This window comes from Osmerus eperlanus, chromosome 23, assembly GCF_963692335.1.
Source record: "Osmerus eperlanus chromosome 23, fOsmEpe2.1, whole genome shotgun sequence".
Taxonomy (NCBI): domain Eukaryota; kingdom Metazoa; phylum Chordata; class Actinopteri; order Osmeriformes; family Osmeridae; genus Osmerus; species Osmerus eperlanus.
Genome location: NC_085040.1, coordinates 1,699,777 through 1,714,306, shown reverse-complemented (window position 1 = coordinate 1,714,306; position 14,530 = coordinate 1,699,777). Strand labels below are relative to the sequence as shown.

General features: G+C 51.0%; 2 protein-coding genes across 3 annotated transcripts in view; one reads left to right on the top strand and one right to left on the bottom strand.

Annotated features, from left to right (window-relative positions):
* Positions 1-2,243: 2,243 nt before the first annotated feature.
* On the bottom strand, positions 2,244-10,896 carry sf3b2 (splicing factor 3b, subunit 2). Of its 2 annotated transcripts, none has more exons than XM_062449099.1 (22): positions 10,696-10,896; positions 10,341-10,387; positions 10,182-10,241; positions 9,661-9,867; positions 9,424-9,486; positions 8,981-9,128; positions 8,744-8,838; positions 8,403-8,511; positions 8,152-8,258; positions 7,746-7,949; positions 7,418-7,540; positions 7,226-7,306; positions 6,254-6,481; positions 5,723-5,872; positions 5,371-5,460; positions 4,920-5,027; positions 4,658-4,765; positions 3,733-3,875; positions 3,503-3,604; positions 3,280-3,379; positions 2,895-3,086; positions 2,244-2,623 (listed from the first exon to the last, which is right to left on the bottom strand). In XM_062449099.1, the coding sequence occupies exons 1-22, from the start codon at positions 10,823-10,825 to the stop codon at positions 2,552-2,554; spliced, it is 2,667 nt and encodes an 888-aa protein (XP_062305083.1). In that variant the 5' UTR covers positions 10,826-10,896; the 3' UTR covers positions 2,244-2,551. The 2 variants fall into 2 exon arrangements, with proteins under 2 accessions (XP_062305083.1, XP_062305084.1); XM_062449100.1 differs by having other exon boundaries at positions 8,152-8,255.
* Positions 10,897-11,339: 443 nt separating this feature from the next.
* capn1 (calpain 1) overlaps positions 11,340-14,530 on the top strand; it is a 13,912-nt gene continuing 10,721 nt past the window's right edge. The window contains 1 exon segment of the mRNA XM_062449959.1: positions 11,340-11,496. The gene's annotated coding sequence lies outside the window, so the exon portion shown is untranslated.

Sequence of the window (14,530 nt, the reverse complement as noted above, 5' to 3'; positions counted from 1 at the left end):
AGAGAGAGAGAGAGAGAGAGAGAGAGAGAGAGAGAGAGAGAGAGAGAGAGAGAGAGAGAGAGAGAGAGAGAGAATTGTAAACTGTAAATGGAGTAAATATTTGACATGAAAATGTAGGGTAAACTATGTCACGGCCATGTTGACACTTCTATTCTGTCACGCGTAGGCTACTATTCTGGTAATAAAAGTACTTATAGCTTGTGTTTATTTGAAGTATTTCCACATTTCAAATGTGCCATTCAAAAAATTAATTTAACGTTATTTCCTAAATGCATGGCTTCAATGTCAGGAATGTGAGCCTAAATTAATAAAACGTTAGCCTAAATTAATAAAACGTTAGCCTATCAAAAAACAAACATCAAGTTGATGATTGGTGATTGGTCTGCTGATTGGTCACATTAAGATAAGTCTGAATATACAGTATATGCTGACGTTTTGAATAAGGGGTTTTAATAATTGTATTGACTGTGCAGCAGTAGCTAAAACCATCAGTAACAGTATTTTGGTTCATCTCTGAACGCAAGGGAAAGTGTTCAACAGTATGTTGTTCTCATAATAAGCTATTGGAATTAAGTGGAATTTCCCCCGCATACCTGTAGGCCTACGCGCACACACCCATCACACACACACACACACACACGCACACACACACACACACACACACACACGAGTCGGCACATGTCTCGCTCGCCTCCAAGAACTGAATGACTCATAGGCCTATATCTTTAAACACAATTCCCCTCACACACAGATGACGTTTAAATGAAAAACAGGTTATTTACAGGCTTCGAATTAACAGCTGCTGCTGATCCCACCTTCGTTACGTCAATAGACCAATTGTCTGTCTTTTGAGTAGGTTTCGACGATGACTAATGGTTTTTATCATAATTTAGCCCATTAGGAGAAGGCTTATCATTATAATCAATTAAATGTCATGTGTTGATATTGTCTAAATCAGATTGTTTTCTGGCAGGTGAATGCCGTGCTGGGATGTAAGCTTTGGGCCCCTTAAGGCGGTAAGGGCCTGGTGCGTCTGAGCACAATTACCATAGGTGGACATAAATGGAAGCTAAAATGATTCAATACCACCCATAAATATGTAGGCCTACGCCTAGAATATAGTTTTTAATCGAGTTTCTTTATTGAAAGGTAGCCAGTTGTGCTTGATGGCGCACAGTGCAGACCATGGCATCCAGCCAGTTCCAGGTGTCGGTTTCAGGCCCGGCTCATGAGACAAATAAAGAGATTAGTATCACGTGGATTATATTATGGACAGAGCGGGCTCGAGGCGCTCTAAATAGTCTAGTGCTTCGGATGTGTCACCTATCGTCTACATCCGATTCTGCCCCACCGGAGACGTCACGGAACGAGGTTCTGGGCCAAAATGGAGCAAGGCAGAAGTTCCAAAGTCCAGGTTGAAACCTCCTCGTGACGAGGAGCGATGATTTACAATTAAATATGATTGCTGAGGCGATGAAACACTGTCAAACTAGGCCATCAAGGGCGATTGAATGACAGCCACTTAGACAAAGTATAAGCCTTGCATAGTGGTATGCGTTGGCCAAGAACACACACATCATTATTCTGTAGCTTATATGATTAATGACAGCGTTTTCCATATTGCTCAGGGAAATCATTGGAGGGACAAATTATGTCATTTGTCATAACAATAACGAATACCCTTACCAGATATGTTAATGGGATATAGCTTTTGTCATTGTGTCAATAACAATTAAGTCAACCCTCATCATCAGACCTAGGAGGAACCAGAGGCCTGTCCAGTAATCAACACATTCTAGCGTTGCCTTAGCTTAAGTTGCAGCTGCCTGGAGAAACAACAAGGGCGTGCGCTGAAGAGGGAAGTCACACACTAATGTGCGCGAACGCCAGCGACCGAGTCAGCACGCGGTTAGATGCAGCTATTTAGGTCAGTGTGCTTCCAACATCAGGTGACCGTCACACTACGCGTCTCCTGCAGCCTCCTTGTGGTCGAAGAAGGAAGTGCGGCTCATGTCAGGGGAGCGGGTTAAACCTCGCGAACTGGTTGGGGATCACCCCGAGTCTTCACAATCGTATGAATTCGAACGTCGAATTATCATAACCAAGTCCTCGCACACGCTAGCCAAAGAGGTTCCGAAAGCGAGTGGCTATCGAATATCTTCTAAACTGCTGAGTAAAGTTTATAATTCCTTCTAAAGGTAATGACAGCTCATTCCGTTAGACATGAAGGCTCAGGACAGGCATCTAATTTGACATCTGTCATTTATTTACAAAAAAAAAACAACCAGAAACGCACAAGTTACATGGAAAAATAACTCACACAGTGGAGTACAAATCAAAATGACAGAGGGAGAGACCGGACTCTACCACAGTTATCAGCCATCATCATTATCAAAAGGAAATGACCCCCCCCCCGCCCGAGCGCGTTTTCCCTGTGGTGAAAACAGTTGTCGATCGCCAGGGTTTCTAATAGATTAAAATCAGAGTTCTCCTCTCCTCCTCTTCCTGTTTCCCCCCCTCCTCTTTCTCCCCTGCTCGCTCTGCTCCTGGTCTAAAACTTGAACTCTTTGTATTTCTTGGCTCCTCCTCGTGTGTCCTGGGGCTGGGCCTTCCTCTTCTTTTGCTGTGAGGAGAAGGAACAAAAGGAGGAAAAGGGATTCAAGTTAACGTCCGCGTTAGCTGCATGGATTCAACGCGACGGCCAAAACCTCACTAAGCAAGCCAACACATCGAGCCCTCGGTTCGACCGGCAAACAAAACGCTCGACTTCCAGACTCTCCAAACAATGCAGCACAAGACCCCCCCCCCCCCCCCCGCCCCCACCCCCCAAAAATACAAAACAGACAAATAAAAACTACAATCCCCAGAAAGCGAGTGGGGCGTGCGAGTCTCACCTTCTGCTTGGCGGCGTGCTCGGCCACCATGTCGCTGAAGTCCTCCTTCTCCACCTGGGCCTGCTGCTCGCGGACGTGCTCCTCGTACTTCTGGGTCATGGCCAGGGGGTCCAGCTCCAGCTCCTCCGGGGCCAGGGCCACCTCCACGCCCTGGGACTCCTGCCCGCCCCCTGCCTTGCGGCCCGCCACCGCCTGGAGGGGGACGGGGGGAGGAAGATAAAGAGGACAGGGAGGTGGGGGGGGGGGGAAGCAGGAAGAGAGAGGGGGCAGATGTTAGTGTGTGTTTATGTTTTTGGACAGTATATAACACATTGTGTACATGGACAGTGGGTTAGTGGTGTTTATGGCGTAGGGTCGCTCTCACACACACACAGCTGTCCCTTACCCCTGAGACGTCGTAGATGTGTGTCGAGGCCATCATGGCACCTCCTACAGACCCCGTTCTCCTCTCTGGCAGCACGGTGAACAACTGAGGAGTCTCGTTCCTACACACACACACACACACACACCATCACAGTTAACACATGGCTGTTCGAATGAGAGAGAAAAAAAAAAGGTGTCATGTCTCAAAACCAGGTGACGGCGCATCCTCATGGTTACACGCTCACCCGTCCATGGCCTCCTCGATCTTCTTCTTCCTCAGCTCGATCAGCTCGGGGGTCTCCATGCCAGCAGGGATCGACGTGAACCCTCCAGGAGTGATCAGGCCGCTAGGACGGACACACACACACACACACACAGGTTAAAATTCCAGCTGTGATGTTTGTGAAGGAGCATGTTTTCCCCAGACGGCCAGCAGCTCCTGGGCGCCGGCGTGTGGAAGGCTGGTCCTGCCTACCTGTCGGCCGGAGTGAAGAAGCCCGTCTCGTCGGGCTTCTCCTCGTCGCTCTCCTCCTCCTCCTCCTCTTCCGACGACTCCTCGTCCGAGGGCTCCAGCTCGCCCCAGGGCGTGTGGTCAACCTCCTCCTCGTCCGCCTTCGCCTGCGGGGCGAGGGATGGGGGGAGGAGAGGGATGGGGGGGAGGAGGGATGGAGGGGAGGAGGGATGGATGGGGGAGGAGAGGGATGGAGGGGAGGAGAGGGATGGAGGGAGGAGAGGGATGGAGGGAGGAGAGGGATGGGGGGGAGGAGAGGGATGGAGGGGAGGGAGAGGGATGGGGGGGAGGAGAGGGATGGGGGGGAGGAGAGGGATGGAGGGGAGGGAGAGGGATGGGGGGGAGGAGAGGGATGGGGGGGAGGAGAGGGATGGAGGGGAGGGAGAGGGATGGGGGGAGGAGAGGGATGGGGGAGGAGAGGGATGGAGGGGAGGGAGAGGGATGGAGGGAGGAGAGGGATGGGGGGGAGGAGAGGGATGGAGGGGAGGAGAGGGATGGGGGGGAGGAGAGGGATGGAGGGGAGGGAGGGAGAGGGATGGGGGGGAGGAGAGGGATGGGGGAGGAGAGGGATGGAGGGGAGGGAGAGGGATGGAGGGAGAGGGAGAGGAGAGGGATGGAGGGGAGGAGAGGGATGGGGGGGAGGAGAGGGATGGGGGGGAGGGAGAGGGATGGAGGGGAGGGAGAGGGATGGGGGGGAGGAGAGGGATGGAGGGGAGGAGAGGGATGGGAGAGGGATGGGGGAGGAGAGGGATGGGAGAGGGATGGAGGGAGGAGAGATGAGTTAGATGATGTGGCACTGAAGACTAGTAAGGTTGTAGGCACAGTACAGAACATGCTGAGGTCATGTGTGTGTGAGAGAGACAGAGAGAGAGAGAGAGCAGAGTCTAACCTGGAACTCTCCAGCGTTGGTTCCGAACACGTCGCCGTAAAGGGGCTTGCCTGTCTCGTCCACCGGGGGCTTGCCCCAGCCCCCAGCATGGTAGCCAAACGAACAGCTCTGACAGGAGGGGAGGGGGAGAGAAAGGAACAAGAAGAAACGGGGGGACGGAGAAGAGAGGAGTGGGGAGAGAAACAAACAAAAAAAGATTTTAGCACCAACTCTTCAACCAAACAGATTTGGAGGTCTAACTATTGATAGAGTGTGGACCTACATCTGGGATGGGAGAGTTGAGTCCAGGGATCTTGAGGTTAGGGTAGGATGGAGGGGGCCCGTATCTCTGCATGGCTATCAGCCAAGGAGGGGGCACCTTGTGGGAGTTCTGGAGACGGAGAGGTCATCAATCAAAACAATCCAATGTACTAAAAAGCTGTTCTCTCCTACAAATCAGTTTCAGAGAGAGGGAGAGAGAGAGAGAGGGAGAGAGAGAGAGCAGGAGACAAAGGGAGAGAGAGAGAGAGAGAGAGAGAGCAGGAGACAAAGGGAGAGAGAGAGAGAGCAGGAGACAAAGGGAGAGAGAGAGAGAGCAGGAGACAAAGGGAGAGAGAGAGAGAGAGAGAGAGCAGGAGACAAAGGGAGAGAGAGAGAGAGAGCAGGAGACAAAGGGAGAGAGAGAGAGAGAGAACAGGAAGTGACTGGGCTGAGAGGGTAGAGGCAGTGCTCACAGGTCCGACAGGCATGCCCAGGGCGATGCGCAGCTCGTCTGAGAGGTCGCCAGGCTTCTTCTCCTTCAGACGCGTCTCGAACTCCTTCCCCTGGAGAGGAGGAGGAGGAGAGAGGAAGATGGATCAGCCTTAGAGGATCCATCTGCTACAAACACCAGAGTAGTCTCAGTACCTCCTGACTGAGACATGCTGGCAGTGAGACATTCTCATTCAACCTGAACACTTGGAATTTCCTGGGGGATGATATTTTTTTTAAGTGGATCGAACTCAATTGTACCTGGTGGTACCACTATGGTACCACTATGGTACCACTATGTAGGCGTGGAGGACCAGGACCTGGTGGAGGACCTACCTCGTAGTACAGGTCTCCGTGGATGGTGAGCTTGGGCTTCATCTGCCACTTGAAGAAGGCGTCGTGGAGCTTCTGGTAGTCGATGTCGATCTTGCCCATCTTGGGGCGAACCTTCTCCCTCATCTTGGTCTTCATGGTTTTAGCATCCTCCTGTGGGCGGGGTCAGAGGTCAGAGAGGCCTACCATTGCACCTCTGTCCGTTATCTAAGGCCATGAATCACCTGAATGGGTTAGCGATGTTTATACGAGATTCACACACCTCCCCCCATCTAGCCACCTCACCTCTTCCTACAAGGCCCCTCCATTCCCCCTCACCTCCCCCTGCAGGGCCTCCATCCCCCCTCACCTCCCCCTGCAGGGCCTCCCTCCCCCCTCACCTCCCCCTGCAGGGCCTCCATCCCCCCTCACCTCCCCCTGCAGGGCCTCCCTCCCCCCTCACCTCCCCCTGCAGGGCCTCCATCCCCCCTCACCTCCCCCTGCAGGGCCCCCTCCCCCCTCACCTCCCCCTGCAGGGCCTCCATCCCCCCTCACCTTCTCCTGCAGGGCCTCCCTCATCTCCTGGATGCCGGTCCTCTTGATGAACTCGGGCAGCTCGAAGGGGGGCTTCTCGATACCCCTCTTGCCCTGCAGGTACTTCCTCTTGAAGCACCAGTGGCGGGGCACGGGCACCGTGTTGCGCGTGGCCTTAAGATGCACCAGCAGCTTGGGCTCCTGGGCCGTCACGTCGTGCATCTCCACCACGTCGGGGCGCGCCACCAACTGAAGAGGGGTGGGGGGACAGGAAGTGAGGTAGAGTGTGTGTTAGGGAGGCAGACAGGTAAAGCAGGGCCTCTGGACACGGCCCAGTACGGAGCGTGTGTGAGGGTGGAGCGTGTGAGAGGGTGGAGCGTGTGTGTGGGTGGAGCGTGTCTGTGGGTGGAGCGTGTCTGTGGGTGGAGCGTGCCTGAGGGTGGAGCGTGCCTGAGGGTGGAGCGTGCCTGAGGGTGGAGCGTGCGTGAGGGTGGAGCGTGTGTGAGGGTGGAGCGTGTGTGAGGGTGGAGCGTGCCTGAGGGTGGAGCGTGCGTGAGGGTGGAGCGTGTGTGAGGGTGGAGCGTGCCTGAGGGTGGAGCGTGCCTGAGGGTGGAGCGTGCCTGAGGGTGGAGCGTGCCTGAGGGTGGAGCGTGTGTGAGGGTGGAGCGTGTGTGAGGGTGGAGCGTGTGTGAGGGTGGAGCGTGCCTGAGGGTGGAGCGTGCGTGAGGGTGGAGCGTGTGTGAGGGTGGAGCGTGCCTGAGGGTGGAGCGTGCCTGAGGGTGGAGCGTGCCTGAGGGTGGAGCGTGCCTGAGGGTGGAGCGTGCCTGAGGGTGGAGCGTGTGTGAGGGTGTGTGAGGGTGGAGCGTGTGTGAGGGTGGAGCGTGTGTGAGGGTGGAGCGTGTCTGTGGGTGGAGCGTGCCTGAGGGTGGAGCGTGTGTGTGGGTGGAGCGTGTGTGAGGGTGGAGCGTGTGTGAGGGTGGAGCAGGGGCGTACCTGTTTGAGTTCAGCCACCGTCAGCCTGTTCATCCGCCTCAGCTTCTTCTTCGACAGCTTGGGCACATCGGGACGGATCTCCTGGAGAACACACACATACACACATCAGTTGCGTGTACTGACAGTCAAGATGTGTTGGATCTCATTCAGTGTTGGTCAAGGGGGTGAGCGTTAAAACAGTGGGGGACTGACATCATCACTGTCGTCGCTGTCCTTCTTCTCCTCCTCGAAGCCCTTCTTCCTCAGCATGGACATCTCGGGCTTCTCTGCCTTTTCCGGCTCTTTCTCCTTCTCCTTCTTGACATCGTCTGTCAGCTGAGGAAGGGACAAAAAAATAAAGGATTAATTCCATTTTACAGTTTCAGAAAAATCAACTGACACTTTCTTTATGAACAGATTCCCATTTGATTCCCAGTGACGAGTGACTGCTTATCATGGAGAAATTCCGCCCGATCAAAAGCTCATCACTAACACGTGGCCTAGAGCACAAGTGGAGATACGAGGAGAGTGGGAATCGGACCTTGAAGGCCTCGAAGATCCTCTTGAAGAAGATGAAGTTGGGGTCGAAGATCTCGGGCTCCTCGGTGATGTACTCGATCTCCACCTCGGGCAGCTTGTCCTGGTCCTTGTCCCCCTCGCCCTTCTTCTCCTCCGCCTGCTCCCTCTTCTCCTGCTCCCTCTTTTTCTTGTTCTTCTTCTTGCGGTTCCTGCGCTTGCGGTTTTTCTGAGGAGAGGACAGGGGAAGAAGCACAGAGAGAGAGAGAGAGAGAGAGACAAAGAGATACAGGGAGAGGGACGGAGAGAAAGGGAGTGAAAAAGTACAGATTTTATTTTCTGTTCTTTTTCCGGTTATAATTTGAAAACAAAGCATGAGCAGCAGAAAGGGGGGGGGGGTGACAAGGCGGGTTGCCGTCGGCGACGCTCACGTCTTTCTTGGACAGCTGGCTGTCGTCGTCGTCCTCGTCAGACATGGCGCCGGCCGCAGACAGGCTGCTCATCTCCATCTCCCTGCTCTCCTCCTCTTCCTCTTCTTCTGGGGCCACGGGGCAGAACGCAGGAGGACACACACACACACAGAGATCAGCTTGGGGGAACGAGGAAAGAAGGCTTCGCTTTACTTTCTCACACACACACAGGTGCTCAGGGGAGCGTCAGTGCTCAGGTGAGCTCCTCCTACCAGTGGGGCCGGTGCTGAGCTGCTCCTGCCTGATCTCCTTCAGCTGCAGGATCTTCTCCAGGGCCTGGGGGATCTTGGGCCCGATGCCCACCTCCTCCCCCTGCCACACCTGGGGCAGCGAGAAAGAAGGGGTGAAGGGGGGCGAGAGAGAGCAAAGGAGGGGTGATGAGACAGAGAGAGAGAGCGCCACAGGGAGAGAGAGGGAGATGGAGAGAGAGGGAGACACGCACGCACACATCAGACAAACAGGCTCACATTAACCACACACAAACTCCCTCCACTATGAAATGTGCGTGTGATCAGGTCAGAGGTCAGGGGTCATAAGGAGGAGGGGGTGTTACCTCTCTGGCATCCTCCCCTGGGGGCGGGGGCACCCTCTGTCTCTGGCTCTGCATCATGGATACACCAGGAGGGGGGGGCCCACTGGGGTTCACACCTACAACAACAACAACAGTAAACAACAAGAGTAAACAAACCCTTCCACGAGACAATTTCACACTTACAACACCCCACTTACAATCAGACTGATTCATTGTACGTCTTCGTGTAAGCCGGTGCTGCGTTTGTGTGTCTCGTACCTCTCATGGAGCTGAGGGGGGGCATCCCAGGGGGCATCAGGGGGGGCCGGGAGACGGGGTCGGACATGCGGGGGCCGGGGGGGCCTGCCCCCTGCTGCATCTTCACCATCTCCTGCTGCTGACGCTCGTGCTCCAACAACACTGCTGCCTGGAGGAGGGAGAGAGGGGGGGGAGAGGGGGGAGTGGAGGGAGAGGAGAAAGTTAGCGGGCAGAGAGAAGGGAAAGCAGAAACCCAGAGAGGGGGAGAGGGAGGAGAACAGAGGAGGGGAAACAACATCCCATGCCCAGTAGTGAGTGTCTCCCACTGCTGCACGGCCCAGATCTACTATCCAGGCTGAAGGACACACACAGAGAGAGAGAGAGAGAGAGAGAGAGAGAGAGAGAGAGAGAGAGAGAGAGAGAGAGAGAGAGAGAGAGAGAGAGAGAGAGGCGCTCCTCCTTACCCTCTTCTGCTGCTCCAGAAGCTCCAGCTCCTTCATGTGCTCCTCCATGGCCCGGGCGTCCCCCTGCGCACACACACACACACACGGTCAACAACCATCACCCCTGGCTGGACCCACACCTCCAGACTGCCCATCCCGACTCGAATCCTTCACTAAAAGCAAGACGACACCATATCTCCCTTCACATCCTCACACTGATCCATCAGACACTCTCTCTCTCTCTCTCTCTCTGCCCACCTGGTTCCTCTCCTCGTGCTGCATCATCATGGCTGCCCTCTGTTGAGCCATCTTCAGCTGCTCCTCCTGGTTCATGCCGGGCGGATCCATGCCCATGCGCATGCCCGGGGGGGCCCCGCCCGCCATCATGCTCATGGCCTGCAGCATGCCCATTCCTGGGGGCATGGGCGGCATGGGCATCGGGGGCATGGGAGGGATCCCGGGCATCTGGAGGGAGGGAATGAAGGATGTGGTGGTGGTGAGGAGGAGTACATGTTCATAGATAAGACGATAATATGATGGTTATTTCATCCCTACCGGGAAATATCTTTGTCCTATCAGCAGCAACACTTAACAAGTGCACAGTACAGACAAACCCGAATACGAAGAAAGACTAGCTACAGCTACATCGTACATCTCATTGCTAAATGAAGACAATTCATCATACATACAATTGAGAGGACTGCAATGATCAAGTGATTGTAGAGGAGAAAGGTTGTTGCACTACAGAGTTCTGTGTGGGGAGACTTGCGGGGACTTACCGTGGTCATGGAAGGTTTGTCCTCCCCCGCCAGATTGGGTTTGCTAAGAAGGATTCCAGTCTACAGAGGAACCCACGGGTTAATCATCAAGGCCGTATCAAACTATCAAATGTAAACGTTTCAAAATAACGACAAAACCAAAACACGAAATGTGTTTACCTGCATCATGTATCCTTTCAGCCTGTCTATTAACTCCTCTCGCGGGCCTAGAGAGTGAAATTAGGATTGAGTGAGTGGTGTTGACATTACAACAAGCAACGAGTGACCATGGCTAGCAGAAAGTCAAGCAAAAACGGGATGTTCACGTGGGTAGATGGAAAACACATTCAATCACAGCACTCATTTAAAAAACATAGCCTACAAACGATGCTAGACAGCTTAGACACCTCAAGTTTGGGAAATTTCAACTGTACTTCAGGCACTTTGATTGTCCCTTTCGGGCCTAGCCACGGAAGTAGTTAGCTTGATAGCTAGTTAGCGTGCTCGCTAGGATAGCTTTAAAGATGCTTCTTACCCATGTTTGGTGCGCCTAACTCCGCGAGTTTGGCTTGAAGCTCTGGGTGGCTCCAAGAATTCAAGGCCGCAACAGAGCTGCCTAAATCTGACGGCATTGATTCGGTCCCCGGCGGTCCGTCGGAAGCCATGGTGAGATTCGTTCAATGGTTGTTCCCTCTGCAGAAACAACGGGCACACGAGCAACGACAAGAGTGCGCACGCAAAGCCTGTCGGGAAAATATGAATGAGAATAGAGAATTGTGGGACGTGTAGTTTAGATTGGCATCAACATGCGCTTTGATATTCTTGCCACTAGAGTGCAGCAATGGCCACCAAAAGCCAGTTTGCTTGGCACGATTACAAATGAGTCTACAACAAATAACTACGTTTCAAATAACATGTTAATTAAAATAGCAGTAGTTAGTGAAAACATCAAAGCACCCGCGAGATAGAATTGTACAAATGTGTCAACATTGAGGTCACAACAAGTCGCTACTGTTCATTGTAGCCTAAACTTGTTTTACGAGGAAGAATATTGTTATCAATCATGATATAAGCAAGTAAACATGAATAACGAGGGTCAGTGTTGTAGTACTACGTTTTTATTACACTCTTAAAATACTTCTGTAACTTCTGCAGAACTTGGGCTACAGTGCGCATACTCATTGTGCCATGTACCGCGAATCACACTGGGCGTTGCTGCAGCAAGAGATTTTTAGCCAGATGGAGTAAAACTAAATATGGAAGGTAACAGAAGAAGTCTTGCAGCATTTTAATAATAAAAAATAACAACCACATAACAAGGATCAACACTCACAAGGTAAAATGCCATTCTCTTTTACAAAAAAAATCACAAAAAACAGACAACTTTCCAACGTAGGCTATTTGAAATATGATGAACTATGTAGGTTTCTAAGGTCGGAAGTCAATGTAGGAAAAGCCTAAGTTTGCGGGGGTATTGCCAGCTAGGCTACTATTAGGCTAAACTATTATCGAAACAATGTAACAGTCTGTCTGTTACATTGAGCATATTTCCGTTGATTGACAATTCCAGGTTCGCGAGCGCTTTATTCTATCCTTTATTCTATTCTATTCTAGCCTGGTTTGGCATGCGGACATGATTGTAGCCTAAAAAAGAAAGGGCACGTTACAAGTTAAATGTTCATTTGTTCTTTGGCTTTAAACTTGGCGAGAGGTTGGAACTTAGGCTACAGCTGGTTATTGTTACAAAACGGATACCAGTTAAGATTACGTGTTTAAATCTAACTGTTAAGACCCCCACGCACACACACACGCACGCACACACACACACACACGTGCATGTACATACCTACACGCATAGCCCACACACACGCCGAAATACCTCCGCCCGCACACACGGGCATATGCAGACACCAGACACCTTCAATCTGTAATTACAGTCAGTGAAAACACTGAAAGGTGAAATATGATCCCTGAGCTATAAGAAGACTTAGAGAATTACTCTCGGTTCTGATGCTTTCTCATCATCGTGTGTGTGTGTTCCAGTGCTGTCTATTACAGCACTCGTTGTATTGTTTGTTTGCAGCCAAGTCTTAATTCTAAGAACAACACGGTCCCAGCTTTAGGGAAATCATCAGAATAATTTGCATACCACTGCACAGCCAGTGGTGGTATTTGGCCCTGCCCAGCTTCTACTAAAGCCTCAGTTACACCTCCGTCATCTCACCTCACTGCACTTTGTGGAACCACCTGGAGTGTTCATCCTAAACACGCTTACTCAAGGCAGGTTATCTGAAAGATATTCAACTGTTGTAACTTGTTTTGTGTGTGCGATATTTACATTGTGAGATTGTGATTAACAAACAAATGGGAAATCCTTCACTTAACCACAACATGCTACTGTGTTGTGTGTGGACATTTGATGTTCTTCTTCTGTGTTTTTCTGGTTCAGATAGATAGATGGATTATGCACTTCTGATCCTTGATCTTCTGCTATACTTATGTTTGCAAGTCGCTTTGGATAAGGGTCTGCTGAATGAATGAAATAAAAAGTGACTTTCCTGGTCCAAATAACCTCTCACAGAGATATAACATGTTGTATGATATCCAAGGGTTTGCATCTCAAACCTTCAGATTGTGCTTCCATTGTCACAGGTATGACATCTTGTTTCAGAGGGTAGTCACTGGATCATTGGAATGTGTTTCCTTTGGGGACGTTGTTTACATTTACATTACATTTAGCAGACGCTCTTACATTCCCCCCGAGGGGTGAAGTGCCTTGCCCAAGGACACAACGTCATTTGACACAGCTGGGAATCGAACTGGCATCCTTCATATTACTAGCCCGACTCCCTCACCGCTCAGCCACCTGACTCCCTACCTGTTTACTCTGTGTGGTGTAGGAGGAAGGGAGCCTTTCACACAGGACACCCGAAAATATGTATTTTGTTAGTCGCACAAAAAACAACATTAAAGCAGTTGATATGGGCATAGTTTCAGCTGGCTCAGGGGTCAGATGGCTGAGCGGATAGGGAGTTGGGCTATTAATCAGAAGGTTGTTGGTTCGATTCTCGGCCGTGCCAAATTACGTTGTGTCCTTGGGAAAGGCACTTAACCCTACTTTCCTCGGGGGGGAATGTCCCTGTACTTACTGTAAGTCGCTCTAAATAAGAGCGTCTGCTAAATGACTCAATGTAAATGTAGTTTAGGCACTGTATGCTACATACTGTATACTGTGACACATAGTATACATGCATTTAAAAGGCTTTGAAATGACTCTTTGTGTGATGTTTATGAAGAATGAGAGAGCATTATTTGGATACTTAGATTGTGTTTTAGCCAGGAAGACAGGCAGTTGGGCAGCTCGGCATGGAAATGTATGATAACTGGCCCCATTTCTCTTCTTGACTCTTGACCAATCAGAAGCGTTCTCAGCTAATAACAGATAAGAGTCGGACCAGTAAATGAAGTGCAGATAGTACACTGTGGGGAGAGGGAAACAATATCACAAAGTAACGTTTACATAAAGTGCATTTCCTTTGACAAGGCTCAATAATAGACAAAAAGGCACATTTAGAAACACCTACACACACACTCACGAGAACTAGAGAGAGAGAAAACCATTGTTCCCTGAGGGGAGAGAGGGTGAAATGGAGAGAAGCGAGGAAATGGAGTAATATATAAAATACAAAACAAAGAAAGATTCAAATGAAGAAATAGTTGTTTCAGGTGCAGGACAGTAGAGAACTGAGAACAATAGAAAGAATCCTCAAAAACTTGTTGAAAAGAACGACTGACTGGAACCAACAGTTCCCTCTTCCCCTGAAGCTGTATTGAAAAAGAAAAAAAAAAACATCTGACATGCTATTGGGTCTCACCCAAGCCATTCCCTTCTGTAGCACAATGGATTGATACCTTAATACCTCCATGATGCCTTCAGGTACCACACCCAATCTCTTTCTAGGTATCCTGCTACCTGCCCTGCTGCACACACACACACACTTACACACATACACACATACAGACACACGCACACAGACACACACACATGGACTCACATACGCACACAATTGCACAGACACACCTTCACACATGGGCACCCAAACACACATGCGATCACACACACACGCCTAAAAATACCTGGAACCCACCAATCCAACTAGTTTTCAGATGGGTGTGTGTGCCTTCTGTGAGTAACCTGTGTGCTATGCAGGGCTAGCATGTGTCAGGCTATGTGACAATATGAAAAGTTGTTTGTTTACACAGAGAGAGGGTGTCACCATACAATCTACCTCCCCTCAATGCAGTGTGTTTACACATCTATTGTTTACATAATGCAAAGCTGCACTGGCCTGCATCTCTGAATGAGGGGA

Coding starts and splice junctions, on each gene's coding strand:
- sf3b2 (XM_062449099.1), bottom strand. CDS start 10,825: ATGGCTTCCGACGGACCGCCGGGGACCGAATCAATGCCGTCAGATTTA. Junction 7,541..7,745: donor GGATCTTCGAGGCCTTCAAG/GTCCGATTCCCA, acceptor TCCCTTCCTCAG/CTGACAGACGATGTCAAGAA. Junction 4,766..4,919: donor TCAACTCTCCCATCCCAGAT/GTAGGTCCACAC, acceptor CCCTCCTGTCAG/AGCTGTTCGTTTGGCTACCA.